General features: G+C 32.7%; 1 protein-coding gene across 2 annotated transcripts in view; it reads right to left on the reverse strand.

The window, feature by feature from the left end:
- Positions 1-19888, reverse strand: part of LOC115887484 (protein cortex-like) — a 58555-nt gene that overhangs the window by 24575 nt on the left and 14092 nt on the right. Inside the window, exons 4-6 of one of the 2 annotated variants that reach the window (XR_004051091.1) lie at positions 16033-16244; positions 8639-8947; positions 495-777 (exon numbers count right to left, since the gene is read on the reverse strand). Coding sequence is in view for 1 of the 2 variants with exons in the window: in XM_030906936.1 (XP_030762796.1) it covers positions 598-777; positions 8639-8947; positions 16033-16244 (701 nt within the window). In the remaining variant the exon portion in view is untranslated. The remainder of the gene's footprint in view (positions 1-494; positions 778-8638; positions 8948-16032; positions 16245-19888) is intronic. The other variant, XM_030906936.1, reaches the window with a different exon arrangement.

Genomic DNA, 19888 nt, shown 5'->3' on the forward strand with positions numbered 1-19888 from the left:
GTTACTTTTTAACGTTTTTTAAATTTTAATATAGAGTTCTAATCAGTATCGATATGACATTGCTACAGTACTCACCAAAGCTACCTCGTGTGATTAAAAAATAACATCGAAAGTAATAATAATTGAGAAAATTGACCAAAGCTTTTGTTGATATGAGTCAAAAAATAAAATGCTCAGGAGACATGGTTCTGATCGAAAAATAGCGTTTTAGGAAAAGTTACTCACGAAATTATTGCACAGGGTGTTTTAAAGTTAAGGTATCAAACAACCCTTCAATTCACCCTTTATAATAAGCCAAATACTAAAGTTTATAAAAAACAGACTTAATGAATTAAAGTTGAAAGATTTATACAATTTGCTAAAAATTTTATGAAAATACGGCCAAAAGCTAAAAAAATATAACACTTTAAACTCGACGAAAAAATTCGCGTGTAAGATTAATATAATCGAAATATGTAGGTTTTGAAATATATTTTGTATACATGGTAACTTACTGAAAACTTTCTATATTAGATTTACTATTTCATATTTTCATTCCATACTATTTTACAAAATTTTACTGTATGTTGAATGTTGTAGAGTGTACAAAAGGCATACCAACAGTTCTGCTGAAAGTGGGTTGAAAGTAAGACAATCCAAAGTGTAAGGCTCTTTGAATAAAGGTCTCGGATTAGCACGGTCTATCAGTTTTTCACTGTTTACATTCCATATTGTAATGCTGTTTTGTAAATCTCCCACTACCAATATAGATTCTTTCCATGGATGCCAAGCCGTTGTCTAAAAGAAAACCATATTATTTGATTAGTATTAATTACGTTATATACAGGGTTCGGCAATGGTGCGTCGGGCATCTGTAGCTCCTAAATAATAAAAAACTTAGAAATTTTGAATAAGTGCAAACCTAAAGTATGTATTAGGATGTATTTCAGGAAAATATTTTAACATCTACAGGGTGGCTCAAAAAAGTGTGTGTGGATCGGGATGATTTTTTTAAGGGGAACACTCTGTATATTATTGCATTTTTGGCTCCTTTCTAATCACTTTACGTAATTCTAAGAATTTATTAAATATGTTTTGATAGTTTCAGAGATATATTTTTTTTCAGCATTTTTTAAAAAATTATTAAAAATACAAGAAATGTCCTGAAATCAACACTATACTAGGTATATACTATAGTCTGTAATTTGGTTAGGTTAGGTTCAAAATTCTTATGTTCAAAATTCTATGCCAAACTTTCCAAATTTTAAAATAATTTTTCTTCGTTTTTTTTTTAAATAGAACTCCCTCTATAATCTTTTCCTATTAAATGGAGAATTAAATACATTTCTGGTATTTAAGGTATTTTAATTTTTTAGCGGTTTTGCAAATAATCATTTAGGTGGCTTTGACAAAAAATTATTATTGAAAAACCCATGTGGAATATAATATTATGAATATCCGCATGACCGTTAAAAATTTTGAAATACCTTAAATACAAAAAATAAGGAACAATATACAAGATGTTCCGTTAAAAATCATCTCGATCCACTCACACTTTATTGAGCCACCTTATAGAAGTTAAAATATTTTCCTGAATACATCCTAATACATACTTTTTACATACATTTATTATAGGAGCTACAGATGCCCAACGCACTACTTCCAGACCCTGTATAATACCTTAAAGACGTAATTCCACTCAAGCAACATTTAGACAAAATATAGCATGCAAATATTACGACCCAGGGAGCCGCTTTTGAAAAATACCTGCTATAGTCCGAAAGACGAACGAAAAAAAGTGATCCTTAAGCTACGTCCACATTGCTCGCGAGCAGGCCGAACGAACACGTGAAACACGAAAAACATGGAAAACAGTCGGAGCGAGATGTTCGTGGCGCTCGCGACGCTCCACGTGCTTGCGATCTCATAAAATGCCTGTTTCGACTGTTCGGCTCTATCGCGGTACATCAAAGATTCGGAGCCATGCGAGCATACTTTACGGCCGGCGGCGTATTTACGTTTCCGTGTTCATTTCAACACCGCGCGGTTTTGAAATCAGCACGGAATTGTTGCTCAATATTGCTTTACAAACCGGTGTTGATTTCAACATCTCGTCGGTAGTGAAATCAGCACGGAAACGTATCCCAAAGTTGGTTGACAAACCCGTGTTGATTTCAACATGCGATCTTCTAATTAAGCATGAAATTATAAAGTTTGTTTTTCAAAAATCACCAATGATTTTGAGGTTTTGAGTTTGAAGAAATCATGTTGTTAATCAGTTAGTTATACTTCTGAAGTTCAATGTTGGTTGTTCAATTTGTTGCCTGATTACACCAGTTTTACTATGATGAGAAATGTGTTGTTACATTATAAATGCCAGAGACAAAAACAAATTGGATAATGAAGAGACGTTTTTCTAAACCACTGCGTTACGAATTTCGAAAAGTTTACGTTTTTCAGCTAGCAGAGAGAAATAAATCGAAAAACAAAACTCAAGGGGAACAATGAGAAACTTCAATTACGAAGCAAACATAAGCATAAAATTTTGTGAAAAAGTGGCGAAACATACTTTAAAACATCATCTTTATTGAAAAGAGGTTTAAATGTCGCTCTACATATTAATTTTATTCATTCACACAGAGTCAATGTAGCTCAATCTCTAAGACTTTCGCGTTGCTCTGAAGATACAAAAGAACAATATATATCCTACTTTGACGCTGGAATGACAGCTGCAGCAGCTAAATCGTTTCATGAGTTTAGCATTATGGAAGATTGCGAGGAAGATGTGTATGTGACACCATAAAATAATAAATACAAGAAGTGTCAAGTCAATGTTAAATTATGGAAACAGCGTGGCTGCCTGGGTAACTAATTTTCAGATATGGCGGCTGGGACATTTGACATGACATAGACATGACAATTTCAATTTTATGAAATTTATTTCCGTTTCCGGTTTTTAATGGCGGGCTGTTCAGGAGGTTTAAATGAGGGTTAATATACTATTTACTCTTTCTAGTAGTAAATGATATAACAAAATTACTCAAAAATATTTATTTGGAATTTAGAACAATGTAAATATGCAAATCAACACAATTAAAGAGCTATAAACCAATAAACTACTGTATCAATATCAAATATTTAAATAATATCAGAGATGCTTTGTTAAAGTGGATTAGTAAAGTAACAGTGCATTGACTTACAGAAACTTGAAGATACATAAATGTTTTCACAGCTTCACGGGCATAAAACTAAATAACTGGAAGCAGGAAAAAGGCAACCGGAACCCACACAAAACCTGGAATCAAAAAAAAATATGTAAAAAACATAAATATAGGTACATAAGACTTTTGTGAATTAAATCAAACTTTTGAGGACTTGAATGAAAATAAAATGAATAAAAAATATGATACATATACATCTAATACCTCATTTGTATTTTAAAAATAATCTACATACATAGATTTATAGCATTATTGCTATGAAAATACATAATAGGTACCTATGTGATATGTAATTACGCATTTCTGTTCATCTTGTAGAAAATTAATGTAGGCTAATAATAGTTCAATAATCATAATTTATCTTGGATAACTTGCTTTCAATTGCTCAAAATCACCGATCAGTCTTTAAAGTAGAGATACGGAAAAATCCTTGGCAAAGAATATCCCAAGATCCTTGGGTTTAAAGCTAAAAAAATATAAAAACAGTTAATATATTACACATTTTTACATATAATATGGCCCATACCTACTACACGCAGAAACGTCGATTTCATCATTTTCTTCATGTAATTAATATCATATATATTTTATTAAAGTGTTAACAAGGAACTTTATATAAAAAAACATCTTTGTACTTATGAATTTCAGCCGAAATATCAGAAACAAACTTCCAATCAAATCTAAACGGCAAAAATTAAAATGGCACCCGACCTTGCCAGAGGCCTCGGGAGCTGACGCTGACAGACAGACAAAAGACAAAAGAACAGGACGCCGACGTGCATAAAAATGTTCCGTAGCAGAAATTGACAGAAATCATATAGAAATATTCAGATTTTTGTCTAGGACAGTCTAGAAGGCCATGCTTTCTGCCTGTGTAGAACCGCGCCACAACTGTTTCCAATTTTCCGGTTTACTGTCACCCCCCTGTGTGACACTAGCTAATGCCCAAAAAAAATTACTTGATCGTCAAGTAAGCCATTTATATGACTAGTGGCGACTCCAAAACTACGGCAGCAGTGACAGTGACACAGTATTGGATATTTTGAACAAAAAAGATAGACCTTCTGGTGTGCGGTATCAATTTATGTATAGTGGAAAATCTCATAGTTTTAGTTATTATTACCCCAATAATGCAACAAATTTACGAGGCGGGATTAGCTGATGAAATGTTATTTATCGATACAAGTGGATCGTGTGATCAAACTAATACTTGTGTGACATTTATATTTGTGTTGACATTTATATTTATTCGCTGACGCCGTTTTTTCTCATATTGGGCAGAGGCCAACAATATTTATTTGGAGTTGCATAAAAACACGATTTCGTCTTTTAGTCCTACATTTAATGGTTTATAGCAGGGTTGGAAAAAATCATGATTTTTTTAAAAAAATAAAAAAAATCAGATATTTTTGATTTAAATCAGATTTTTTTGATTTTAATAGAAAACATTTAAATCGGATTTCCAAATAATTAGGACTTATTTCCAATTAAAGTACTATCCTAAATTGCTAAATCTTCGTAATTCTGCCGATAACATTAACAATTCTACAGCGCGTGTCATATTTCCACATCGGTCACAAATATATTCCGCAAAAAAGTCGCTCGCTTAGATCAAAAGGCTTTTTTGTCAAACGTCACAAAAGTATTCATTTTTGTCATTTTAACGTCTAGGCATAAAAGTAAAACGCTTTTATACCCAAGCACAAAAGTACAAAAATATATTATTAAACTGATAAAAAGTGTAAAATTGAACGAGTGTACAAATTGTTGCTCGATATATAATTACTTACAAAGTACTACTTTTTATTATTACTACTACTATATTATTTTCAACATTTGAAATTGATTAAAATTATTTGTAATGTTTGATGTAGATTATTATTTACAATTATTTTTCGATTTATTAAAAGTACTTAAACATTACTATAGCAAGTGTAATATTTTATTTGATGATATAGGGTATACCTGTCTGTCATAGAAATATTTTTATAGTTTTCTAGGACACATTTTTATAACTTTTACAGTTATTTTTCGATTTATAACAAAGTTTTAAATAAGTTGATTTTTTTTATTTAAATCACATGATTAAAATAAAAAAATCACTTGATTTAAATCACGATTTAAATCATGCCAACCCTGGTTTATAGTCGGTAATATTATTTTAACAAAAATATTAACGTAAAAATTAAATACCTTACAAGATACTCCCGTACTAAGCAAGTATAAATATTTTTTTTTTCTAAATAAAATTCTTATCTTTTGCATTTTATGCCCATGATGTTTAGGGGTTTTGTTCATGTCTAAATATTGGTGCCTGACTCTATACCTATATCACCGCTGCGCTGTAGAAACGAGCGATCGCATTGTGATCCGATTCAATTCTCACGATTCTTTTTTACGGCTCATCGTTCAAATCTTATGGATCCGTGCTGGCCACAATTTTATCGAACGAACCGTATTGTAAGCAATGAATCAATATTCACGACTCTTTGAACAAACGATCGCATTGTGATCCAATCCAATTTTCACGATTCTTTTTTACGGCTCATCGTTCAAATCTTCTGGATCCGTGCCGGCCATGATTCAATTGAATGAACCATATTGCAAGCAGATTGCAAGCAAATTAAAAAAAAATCAAAACAGAATAGCCGATGCTTTAGAAAAAAACGTTAGACTCTATAAGCTTAATTTTAATGAAAATGTTCGTTTAAATAGGCTCCAATGAATATAATTAATTAATTAAATGACGATATTACTGATAAGTTTGCATCAATAAAGAACAGAAAAAATGAGCTGATTTACAAAAGGTAGTAAGGTTAGTAATATAAATAAGTCAAATTTATTTTGGTTGATATTGCTTAGTAAACATTAATGTAATAATAATTAATGTATAATAATTGAATAATAATTAATTGAATGGCTCCTCGGTTGTAACCAACAATTTTTTCAATATCGAAATTTCAGTGAAAAAAACGAGGAAAAAACGCTATACCTACCTATGAAAATTACAACCTTATTTCACTGAAATCTCTATTTTGAAAAAAAGTTTCGGTTACAACGTTTTTCGGGGAAGCCATTCAATAATTACAGTGTTCGCCGTAAAGTTGGATCCATATGGACGGTTTTTTTGGTATTAGAGTTTAAAAAACCTTTTGTGTCTATCAATTCTGCTTTAAAAACAACTTAAAATGCACCGAGTCATTTGTTGAAACATCAAGTCAAAGTTGAAACATAATTTTGTTACTCACTTTTTTTTAAATAATAATAATTTACCCAATTTTTAAAAATTTCTTTTAAATATTTTTGGCTTGGTGCATTTGAAGTTGTTTTCAAAGCAGAAGTGATTGCCACAAAAAGCTTTTTTAAAACTGTAATATAAAAAAAAACGTCCATATGGATCCAACTTTATGGTGGACACTATATAATGTTTATTATATTTAATTTAAATTTAATTATATTTTCACTGGAATGCAAAATAATGTGTTTATCGAAAACTGGTTGTATCTTTTTTTACTTAAACGCGTTTTAGCCCAAACTAAAACGAAAATATTATAGGTATTACTGTATAAATAATAACAAAAAAAATGTTGACAAAATGGTGAATGCAGCAAAAATTTTTTAAAATAATATTAAATATTAATAATATTTTAAAAAATGTTGACAAAACGGTGAATTCGCCAAAAAAAATTTCGCCCGCGGTGCAATTTAAAGAAAATTAACTCTTCACCGAATTTTTTTCCCACGATCCGCCACTGCTCAAATGAACGACTCGTTCAATCTTTGCCCACCTCTAGTCTACAATATACTTACTACTAGTAGTGGGAACTATCGAATGAATACTATCGAAACATTCGATAGTTGCAATTCATTCGAATAATTCGATAGCTAGTAAGAAAGCATTCGTCAAAAACTATTCGAATAAAAATTATCAAATAGATGCGTCATCTGCCTTGAAATATTGTATTCTAGTAATTCGGCAGCAAAAACCATTCATTTATAAAATTCATTCATTTATCAAAATTTATTCTTCAGGATCGATTTTAATAAAATATAAACTGGATTTTAATTGTCGTCCGGCGACGTAGGTCTAGAAACCCGACAGCGGTCGGTGGCAATGCTATGAAAGAAGCCGGCATCTTTGATTTTTTGCGGAGTCAGATAAAGATAAGGACACATTATTTTTTTTATTGAGGTGCTAGTATTTACACAGAAAATACATTATGAAGGGCGCTGTTGCCATATATTCGTATTAGTTGGTATTAGCAAAGAATATTATTCTTTGGCATTAGTTAGTTAGGGATAGTATGTCTATATATTTTACATTTTTTTATTAATATTCTGTGGTTACACTGCAATAATACTTTTTATTTTGGATGTAAAAAAATGGTTTTTAATGTTTTTAAGCAAAGACTGGTTTAATAAATAATAAGAACAGTAATAATTTGTTATACCTATTAACAACAAAATTTAAAATCATTTAATATAAACATTTTTTTAAGTAGTAGCAAAATATAAACAACAAATAGAAGTCAAAATTATTTATATTAGATCCTATTTAAAAATAATATAGTCTCTAAATGTGTGGCAACGTTGGTTTATTAAATAATAATAATTACAGAACTAATTTGTTATATTAACAACAAATTTTAAAATCATAAAATATAAACATTTATTAATTTTCTAAGCATGCAGTGTAATGGAAGGAAAATATGAATAAAAAATTAGAAATCAAAATTAGTTATATTACTTTATATTACTATTTAAAAATAATATTTACTTTTACTGGCATTTACTTTAAAAAATAAATGAAACATTTCTTCGCAAAAAACTACATGTATGAGAATTAGCATAAACAAAATACAAACATCGTTAACTCTTTTTTTAAATTGGCACGTGTAAAACTTCAATTTAATTTTCTCACCCCAAAATTTGAGTTCGATAACCATTTACTTAACCACATTACTTAAATATGATTATTAAGTTCAACTAATTCATATTATTAAAACATCTAAAATACAAATATGTATTTTTAAAATTAATTGTAAGTTCATGTCATCTCTCTTAAAAATTGCTACTTCTCAAAATTTCCCGTTAAAAAAATAGACCATAATATACCATATAAAATTAAATAATTGAAAGATCAGGCTACGGAAAATCACACAAATTTTCGGAAAAATTTATATACTATATATACTATTTTAGTATTTTAAATATTTTAATAAACGAATACTAAATTTCATTTATCAAAAGCATTCGATAGTCGTGGCTCAACGATAACCATTTAGTCGCACGGCGAGATTGTCACATATGCTTTAGTATACAAATGAATGAATGATTTTATTCGAATAAAATCATTCGATAGTTGAAATCATTCATTCAGTAACCATTCGATAGTCTAATTCATTCGATAGTTCCCATCGCTACTTACTATTACTTACTTTTATAAAACCCCGATTCTTATTAAATGTCAACCAGGGATCTTTTGCTTCTTCAACTGGCATTTTAAAAATGGCGCAAGTTCCTTTCATTCCTCTTAAAACCAAGTAGTTATCGTTACACGATAACTTTATGTCGATAATTTCGTCGCGCAAAATATTGGGACGACAGTACACCACCGTAGGACTATTTTTGCTGATTATCGAGATACAACCTCTCGAGCAACCCGCTATGACATTATCCTTTTCAGTCCAAGCTATACTCGTTATGTGGCATTCCATCGGACATTTACAAGGGTAACTTGCAACCAACTAAAATATCAAATTTCTAAATTAATAACAGCTTAAAATAATATTATTATTATAATTAACTCTACAATAAAACCAAACAAGATTCATAAAGTTCAAATACACATGATGTCAAAATATGTTTATTCTACAGGGTGTTTCAAAAAACATGTGCTATCTCTCATGGGAAAATTTCTCACGTAAAAATAAGATTTATTTTTCATATCAACATAGGTCCGATTCTGCTTTGTTTCCTAGCTACAGAGTGTTAAGTCTTAATAATATTTCCATTTATTATAATTTTCATACGGTGTAAGATTTAAAAATTTGAGATTACTTAATTTTAAATAGTCGAAATTTATAAATCAGACCTAATATCTCGCAGTCGGGCGAGCTTACCAAAAACACGTCCAGACTTTCGAGCTTTCTTTGATCGGCCGTTGAAAAATCGACAGGGGACGGATAGCAACGAGGCTCTGTGGTGAACATTGGTATTCATTACACTTATTTTTGCTTTATTTAGTATTCTTATTGCCATTAAAAACGTTCTAATAGTCTAAGAGCTGGCTACATAAAAAACCTTATCATCGTTACATGGCGAATTTTTTGTGTGAAGTATCCTTTTGTGTAGCCATTATGAAATAGTCATGTCTGCCAGCGCCATCCCGGGGCTTAAAGCGGAGGCGGCCAATCGAAAGGGTGAAATTTTGACACTAAAAATATTATAAGATACGTGAGTTATAATTGCGAAAATTGTTTTTATTTATTATTAAAAACGTGGAAAATTGTTGGCAGACATTTTTCTAGTCGCTAAAATGCCGACAGACAACGCGTAAGAGGCATGAAATTTTAAAAATTATTAAAAAATGAAATTTGAAGAATGAAAAAAATTATGGCATATTTGCATGCCGATTGGTGAAATGTCATTTAGGATTTTTTTTCTAAAAATATGTCGAGGTATTGACAAAGATCATCTTTTTTCAGTACCGACAGGCACTTTTTTTTCAGTCAAGATTAAATTATATTTTAAAGCTATATCACTGCCCAAGCTATATTACGCATATGAACCATCTGAAAATTTCTTAAGACCACCTTTAATTTAGCTAATTTGCCTCCAACTGAGAACTCTGCAAAACTCCATTTACTTAGGATATACTTTCAGGTGACTGTAAAGATATATCTATTATAGGTATTTTTTAGATTCAAGAATGAATTGGTAACAAGTTAGATCCTTTACAATATGGATGGAAGAAAGATCAGAATGGCAATCTGACACCTATTCAATCAACAGCAGATGTGGCGCCTCCTGACCTGCTAAAATTATTTTATTGCAATTGGAAAGAGAGTCAATGTTCTAAAAATTGCTCTTATAGAAAACTGGGTTTTGCATGTTTTTCAAAGTGTGGTCAGTGCTACGGAATCAGTTGCACAAACTTTTGTTTTATAGTTGAGGCTAAAATGATGCTCAGGATGGATTTTATTTAATAACTTTAATTTAATAATAATTTTTTTAACAATAATTTTATATAATAAATAATATTTAAAAGTTATTTTTAAGTGTTTGAATGCTTAAATTTATATTTGGTTTATTTATTTTAACACTATACTGTTAACGCAAAAATTATAGCGGATTGGTTAAAAAAACTGGAAAATGTATAAACCGTATAGTAAAAAATTACTCTATCTCCATTTCGCTATTTATTTTAGAAAAAAAATGATTGAAGGTAAAATATTCTAAATTTAAAACTTATATAAAGATATATTTTTCCCTACAAAAAATATATCTTTAGTTTTTTCGAAAAAAGTTATGCAAACGGAGATATTTGAAAAAAACAAAAAAATCCAAGATGGCGGCCATTTTTTTCAAACTTCCCCCACTGGGACCGAATGGGACTTTTGAGGAGTTAAATAGGAGATCATTATCTACATATTCCCGTTGAGATTGGTTGGTTACTAATTTTTTCCACCTTTACATATAATAATAAGGCTACGTTTACTGGCCTAGTACCCAAAATTGCTGCTTTAATACATTGGTTTATGATATTTTCTGGTAGCTTCAGCTCCTTTAAGTTCTTCTCAAAATCAATGTGAACCAGACCATTGCTTGAAATGATGCCTTATATCGAAAGCCAAGTCTTGATACTTCGAAATTTTTTCCCTTGCAGTTTTGACTACGTTGTGATCTAGGGGTACAGTTACGTCGATTAAGTGGGCTTTCTTTTCGTTTTTATCTATCCAAACAATGTCCGGCTTATTATGAACTACTGATCTGTCTGTGTGTATTTGCGTATTCCATTACACTTTATGATGTTCGTTTTCCTCTAATTCTTGTAGCCTGTATTCATAATATTTCTTTTCAGGGTTCTTGATTTTTAGGTACTTTAGCATTTCCAGGTCTATCTTTACTATGTTGTCGTGTCTTTCCGTGTAGTGGACTGACGCAAGACTCTCACATCCAGAGCTGATGTGTTGGATGGATTCGCTACTCTTATGACATACTCTACATTTGTCAGTTGGTATGTTTTGTTTTAAAATATGCCTCCTATACGCTCTAGTGCTAACGACTTGAGCTCGGTTTCTCCCATGAAGTTAATGTTTCTAAGGAATTGTATAGATCCACTTCTATCAATTCCTTCTGCCTGGCTTTCGTTGGCATACCTTCCATGCAGAGCCTTTCCTCGAAGTTCCCTCAGCTGTTCCTGAACCGATGGAACTTCCGTTGGGATATGGGAAGCCAGGTTCAAGGAAAAGTAGCCTCGGTCAATCTCGCATATTGCTCGATGAAGGTAAGTATCCCTTTGCATAAAATAGGTTGCTAGTTTGTTATTTTGCCTGTTGTATGGTCTTTCAAGTCCTCTCCTTCCATGGATCCTGGGGAGATACAACCTGATTTCTGAAGACGACTGATGGTCCAATCTGAACTGTGATAGTGTTCTCCTAGTAGCTCTGTCTATTTCCTGCAGCTCTGTTTTGGACCATCTCAAGACTCCGTATGTGTGCGCCAAGACAAGAATTGTCCATCTATTGACTGCTGCAATCTTCTGTCTGCCCGGTAAATATGTTTTACAAACTGTTTTCACTCTCTTTAGGTACGTATTTTTCATTCTGGTCTTCATTTCCTTATCCTTGATCTGCCCCCTTTGTAACATTCCAAGATATTTGTATGCAGATGTTTTTAATGTCTCTATCTTTGTACCATTCATTAGTGTAAATTTGTCGTGACTTATCAGCTTACCTTTTTTGTAGTGTACAGTAGCACATTTAGATAAGCCAAATTCCATATGGATTGATTTGCTGAAACGGGATACCAATTCCAACAGACTTTGAAGCTGCTCTGGGTTATTTGCATATACCTTAAGATCGTCCATGTACATGAGATGATTTAGTACTACTTTGTTTCGCTTGGTGATCTTGTAGCCTAGGTTGCTGTTTAAAAGTATCTTATTCAAGGGGTTTAAGGCCAAACAAAACCAGACCGGACTCAGGCTGTCGCCCTGGAATATACCTCGGTTGATCTTTATGGTTCTCGTTTCGTATGTTTGTTTCAGTCCAGCGACAATTAGTTTTGTATTCCATAGTGTCATAGCATGACTGAGAAACTCTGTAATTTTTGGATTAATCTTATAAATTTCCAAAACCTTTTTAAGCCAAGAATAAGGAACAAAGTCATACGCTTTATTATAGTCGATTCAGGCAGCTGATCTATGCCTCTGTTTATCTTGGACCTGCCGTCCTACTACATTGTCTATCACCAGAAGTTCTTGACAGCCTTTTGATCTTCGACGGCATCCATTCTGTTCGATAGCTATTATGTTATTGGTATCCAGATGCATTGTTATTTTGTTACATAATCTCTTTGTGAGGAGTTTATATAGTTTGGACAGGCAAGTAATAGGTCTGTATTATTTTGGGTCTTGAGTGTTTTCTGATTTTGGGATCATAATAGTCTGTCCCATACATATCTCTTTAGGAAGCTGTTCCGGATGGCCGATTAAACGTTGAAAATGTGCTGCTAAATGGCCGTGCAATGCCGAGAAATGTTTTAGCCAAAAGTTATGTAATTTATCTATCCCAGGTGTTTTCCAGTTTTGCGTTGTTGCTATAGCTTTTTGAACATCTTCTTTCCCTATCTTTATATCAACCATCTGTTCCAGTTCCTGGTTTCTATCTTCCTCCTCTGCTAACCAGTATTCGTCGGAATGGTTCACACATTATCCCCACATACTGTTCCAGAATCTGTACATGTCTTCTTTTGCTGGCAGTCCATTATTTGAAATTTTTGTTTCTTCATTGAGTCTCCTATAGAACTTTTTCTGGTGTTTTTCAAACAATCTCAAGTGCTCTTTACGTTTGTTAGATTCGTGATATCGTCTTATTTTTGCTCCCATGGTGGCTGCCTTTTGTTTTAAGCGGTCTAGGTACACTAGTGCTAAGGCTCTTCTGTCTGGGGCACGTGGTATATACATAAATATTTTTATCTAATTATTATTAAATATTATTACTAAGTTATTATTACTATTAGTCCAACCTACATAATTTCAAATAAAAAATTCACAGATTTTGCAACATGCGCAACCATCATAGGCGTATTGAAAATACCAGACACAAGTCGGCGGTTATCGGCAATCACCCGTTTTTTTTACAGTTTATACTAACTTGTGACGTCATTTGGAAGAGCTCAATAGAAATATAAAAGAACTAAACCTTGTTTGGAAAGCAATTTGACATTCGTGACGTCAGCACTCCGGCAGTCTATGGTGCGTCGAGATCTGACGAGCCGAGCGCGAGACGAGAGCAAGACAAGAGCGAGACAAGAGCGAGACGAGAGCGAGACATTTTCTATCCATTTTTTACGCAAACCTGTCACGAGACAAGCCGAGTGAAAGGAAGCCAAACACATATTAAATTGCAATTGAATATAACAAACGATGGCCAGAGAAATAATAACGTGACGAGAAACGAGAAATAATAACGCATACAGTAATAAATTTTTGTATCTTTAATATGGTATTCGATCTTTAACATGGTATTCATCGTCGGTTTTCCCTCTTTTGGCTGTTTTCCCCTTTATCCCTTACACGATTATCTTCCTTTATCTTTTTACATAATACGTTTTTTAACGTTTTAGAACAAAATATTAAATAGAAAAGTTATTGGTAAGCTTAAGAAGCATAAGTGGTGCGGATATAACATATTTTCTAATGGGAATATCCTATTTTTTATTTTATTATTGGGTTATACATACGTACAATTCGGTAACTTTTTTTGCATTTTTTTGATATTATATATCTAAAATTAATAGATGTTGTAATAATTCAATTTGTTTAAAGAAATGTTGGATTTCGGTAGGGTAAAAATTATCAGTGACGCAAAATTTGTAAATTCTATCTATATAGTATATTCTATCTATATAGTATATTCTATCTATATAGTATATTCTATCTATATAGTATATTCTATCTATATAGTATATTCTATCTATATAGTATATATATTCTTTTTTCAAATTAAATAGTCGAAATTTATAAATCAGAGCTAATATCTCGCAGTCGGGCGAGCCTACCAAAAACACGTCCAGACTTTCGAGCTTTCTTTGATCGGCCGTTGAAAAATCGACAGGAGACGGATAGCAACGAGGCTCTGTGGTGAACATTGGTATTCATTACACTTATTTTTGCTTTATTTAGTATTCTTATTGTCATTAAAAACGTTCTAATAGTCCAAGAGCTGGTTACATAAAAAACCTTATCATCGTTAAATGGCTAATTTTTTGTGTGAAGTATCCTTTTGTGTAGCCATTATGAAATAGTCATGTCTGCCAGCGCGATCCCGGGGCTTAAAGCGGGGGCGGCCAATCGAAAGGGTGAAATTTTGACACTAAAAATATTATAAGATACATAATTGCGAAAATTGCTTTTATTTATTATTAAAAACGTGGAAAATTGTTGGCAGACATTTTTCTAGTCGCTAAAATGCCAACAGACAACGCGAAAGAGGCATGAAATTTTAAAAATTATTAAAAAATGAAATTTGAAGAATGAAAAAAATTATGGCATATTTGCATGCCGATTGGTGAAATGTCATATTTATTTATTTTAAAAGCCGTATGCAAAAGGGCAGACAAAAAGATCGTGGCTCAATCAGCTGCAGACAGTTATCAAAAGCGCGATATTACTCTAGCGCTTTATTCAGGGAACGCTGGCCGCCTCATCCATTTAAGTATATATAAATCATATAATATACGATTATATTATAAATATATTTTTTTATTATTTCAATAACGATTTTTTTGCCTGCCCTTTTGCATTGCTTTATAAATTAATTAACAATAAACATGACATTCACAACACGACATTATGCATGTCGATGATTTTGTATGCGATGATTTTCTTCTGTCAAAATTCTATGCCTCTTTCGCGTTGTTTGCCGGCATTTCAGCCACGAGAAAAATGTCTGTCGTGTGTGTGATGTGTTAATATAATGGAAAATAAATTTCTTGCAGTTTTTGGTATATAATAAGATTATATAAGAGTTTCTTGCCTTGAACTGCTAATATAGAAATTAATTCCACGCTGTGTTCGACATAATGTGGATCAACCTGCTCTCACTACCGGTTTCGGGGCCCTACCCCATCATCAGGTGAGCTTGGGTCGTTTCCACAATATGTCGAGCACAACGCAGAGTATATAAACACGACTTGTCGTAAAGTAGCGGTAAGATATTAAGTCCCGCATCGCGAGATAGCGGCCTGCGTGCAATGGTAGTACTTTCGTACCACCGAGGCACAACTATCGATAGTAACGGAGTAACGGAAACGACCCAAGCTCACCTGATAATGGGGTAGGGCCCCGAAACCGGTAGTGAGAGCATCAGGTTGATCCACATTATGTCGAACACAGCGTGGAATTAATTTCTATATTAGCAGTTCAAGGCAAGAAACTCTTATATAATTTTATTATATACCTAAAAACTGCAAGAAATTTATTTTCCATTATATAATTTGGGCTAGCCGAAAAAAGCCTTTATTTACTATCGATAGTTGTGCCTAACAAAATATATAGATAACAAAAAGCAAAAATATCATCCAATATCTGACGATTTATACCTACTTTTAAAGTTTCGCCATCCATGATACTGAGCCCGGATATGGTTCTGGATACGGCAAACTTGGTGCCCGATCGATTCCATTTTACGCATTCCAGAATAGTACCGCCAGTATCGGTTTTGGTCGGCTGATTATCCAGTGAAGGCCAAAGGTGTACTTCTTCGTGAAAAATCGTAGCCAGTCGGCCATGTTTACCCCAGTCTATTACGTGATGGTCTGAAACGAAAATGTCAAGGAATTGTTGATGTTAAATAATAATTTGGCGTTGTCTTTATTTTTAGTACTGCAAGCGAATATACATAATGGTGCGTTTAGACTTGAGCACGCACGAGCTGAACGTGCGCGCACGGCATTCGTTCGCGCTCTCGGCTTCGTTCAAATTAAAAACTTATTTTTCGACGAATGAAGTGATCCATTTGTGCGCGCACAGCAGAGTCACAGCAGAGTTGTGTTGGCGAAAATAATGAACGACCAAGAAATAGTCGAGGCTGCAGTCATTGTTTTGCACAGCTTAATTATTAAAAAGAACAAAAATCGAAAACATCGTCGCTGGTGGCAAACCCAAATTTTTAGAAATCGATATAATTTACTGCAACAACTTAGTGTCTGAGGAGGGCTATGATCAGTTCAAAAACTTTACAAGAATAACCAGGCCCGACTTTGAATATTTACAAAATTTAATAACACCAAAAATTACGAACAAAAGTTGCAAATTTTAGAATAGCAATTTCATTAATATCGACATATTCAATATTAATTTTATTTACAAGGTTTTGCCATGCGTTATATTTTTTTTTTTTTGATTTTTTAATAATAGAAAGATTGTTTAACATCCCATAATATAGGCAACTTTTCAATTTTTCAATTAATAATAACGAAGATTCATTGATCCACTCCATAATTTTAATAAAGAGAACGAAAAAAAAAAATACACACGCACGCACGAACGAACGCAGACAACACAAATTGCCGGTCCAAATTGAGCGTTCGCGCACACATAAAATCCCTTTGAGCACGAACCAAAAACCGACACCAGACGGCTCACGTTCGCGGCTGCTCGCGCACAGGCAGATTCAGAGTGAGCCATTATGGTGCGTTTAGACTTGAGCACGCACGCACTGATCCTCCGCGATTGCTCAGGTGTAAACGGCGTGCGCGCACGCTCACTCTGAATCTGTCTGTGCGCGAGCAGCCGCGAACGTGAGCCGTCTGGTGTCGATTTTTGGTCCGTGCTCAAAGGAATTTTATGTGTGCGCGAACGCTCAGTTTGCACCGGCAATATGTTTTGTCTACGTTTAGCGTGCGTGTGTGATTTTTTTTCGTTTTCTTTATTAAAATTATAGAGTGGATCATCAATTATCAATTATGGGATGAATCTTCGTTATTATTAATTGAAGAATATGAAAAGTTGCCTATATTATGGGATGTTAAACATTCTTTGTATTATTAAAAAATAAAAAAAACGCATGGCAAGACCTTGTAAATAAAATTAATATTGAATATGTCGATATTAATGAAATTGCTATTCTAAAATTTATATCTTTTGTTCGTAATTTTTGGTGTTATTAAATTTTGTAAATATTCAAAGTCGGGCCTGGTCATTCTTGTAAAGTTTTTGAACTGATCATAAAATCTCCCTCCTCAGACACTAAGTTGTTGCAGTAAATTATATCGATTTCTAAAAATTTGGGTTTGCCACCAGCGACGATGTTTTCGATTTTTGTTCTTTTTAATAATTAAGCTGTGCAAAACAATGACTGCAGCCTCGACTATTTCTTGGTCGTTCATTATTTTCGCCAACACAACTCTGCTGTGACTCTGCTGTGCGCGCACAAATGGATCACTTCATTCGTCGAAAAATAAGTTTTTAATTTGAACAGAGCCGAGAGCGCGAACGAATGCCGTGCGCGCACGCTCAGCTCGTGCGTGCTCAAGTCTAAACGCACCATAATAATAGCATAATATACAGGGTGGTCCGAACTGTATTCAGGAAACTTCGTCAGCATATTCTGCAGATAAAAATTGGTTAAAATGCTTAGTTTCAGAGATACAGGGTGTACAAGTTTTATATTTGTTTCGATTTTTTCTAAATCATGTCATTATGAAGTAAAGTCAATACTTGGATGAAAATTGGTGTCTTAGAGTTTTTTGATATGAGAAATTTTATTTTGAAGTCAATATAACTTCTACTTGTAGAGGGCGCCACGGGGCGCCACCTACATATTTTTTAACTGGTTTGAAGGGTAATAACTTTTCGTCCGTACGTGTATAAAACTAGTAAATAAAAAAATATAAATTTACGACGTTTTCTGCGTAAAAAAGGTCTCTTAAAACACACTCTGAAACATGTTGACTAAACAGTTATTAGACTGAAATCATAAAGAAATGTTTTTGTTGTGCCAAAAGTTCAACAGAAACTGTTTTATTATACAGGGTCGTCCGAACTGTATTCCGGAAACTTCGGCAACATATTCTGTAGATAAAAATAAGTAAAAAAGTTCGTATATATGTATATGTATGTCCTCAATTACTTAGTTTCGGAGATACAGGGTGTAGAACTTTCATTTTTATTTCGATTTTTTCTAAATAATTTCTGAAGTAACGTCAATATTTGGATGAAAATTGGTGTCTGGGAATTTTGTGACACGAGCAATTTGATTTTGATGTCAAAATGACTCCTATTTGTAGGCACCACCTACATGCGTTTTGGCTGTTTTGAAGAGTAATAACTTTTCGTCCCTACCTGTATAAAACTACTGACTAAAAAAATATACATTTTCATGACTTTTTACGTAAAAAATGTCTCTTGGTAGAAATTGCTACGAGCAACCGTTCTCAAGATATTTAAAATGAAAATAGTCAATACATGTCATTATTGACAAAAAATAAGCACGTTGAATAGAGTTATCTGACTGAAATAATAAATTTTTATTTTTTAAATTAATCATAATTTTTTTGGCAAAAAAATTATGATTAAACAGTTATTGTTGAACTTTTGGCACAAGAATATTTCAAATTTAAGATTTCAGTCTAATATCTATGTCACCATGTTTAATTTGTCAGTGATGACAGGTATTGATAATTTCAATTTCAAATATCTCGAGAACCATTTCTCGTAGCGATTTTTACCAAGAGACTTTTTTATGTAAAAAATGTTGTAAATGTATATATATTTTACTCAGTAGTTTTATATAGGTATGGACGAAAAGTTATTACTCTTCAAACCAGTTAAAGCATATGTAGGTAGCGCCCTCTACATGTAGGACTCATATTGACATGAAAATCAAATTTCTCATGTCAAAAAACTCCCAGACACCAATTTTCATCTACATATTGACGTTACTTCTTAAATTATTTGAAAAAAATCGAAATAAAAATGAAACTTCTACACCCTGTATCTCCGAAACTAAGCATTTTAAGACATACATTTATACGAACTTTTTTACTTATTACAATCTGCAGAATACGCTGCCGAAGTTTCCGGAATACAGTTCGGACCACCCTGTATCATTTTTTCGCAGAAAAAATTATGATTAACTTAAAAAAAATAAAAAATTTACAAATTGATTATTTCAGTCAAATAACTATCTACTCAACGTGTTTATTTCTTGTCAATAATGACATGTATTGACTATTTCCATTTTAAATATATTGAGAACGGTTGCTCGTAGCGATTTCTACCAAGAGATATTTTTTCCGTAGAAAGTCACGGAAATGTATATTTTTTCCCTCAGTAGTTTTATACAGGTACGGACGAAAAGTTATTACTCTTGAAAACAGTTAAAACATATATATGTGGCGCCCTCTACAAATAAGAGTCATATTGACATCAAATTCAAATTTTTCATGTCAAAAAATAC

Source organism: Sitophilus oryzae, unplaced genomic scaffold, assembly GCF_002938485.1.
Source record: "Sitophilus oryzae breed Bouriz unplaced genomic scaffold, Soryzae_2.0 scaffold_576_pilon_pilon, whole genome shotgun sequence".
Taxonomy (NCBI): domain Eukaryota; kingdom Metazoa; phylum Arthropoda; class Insecta; order Coleoptera; family Curculionidae; genus Sitophilus; species Sitophilus oryzae.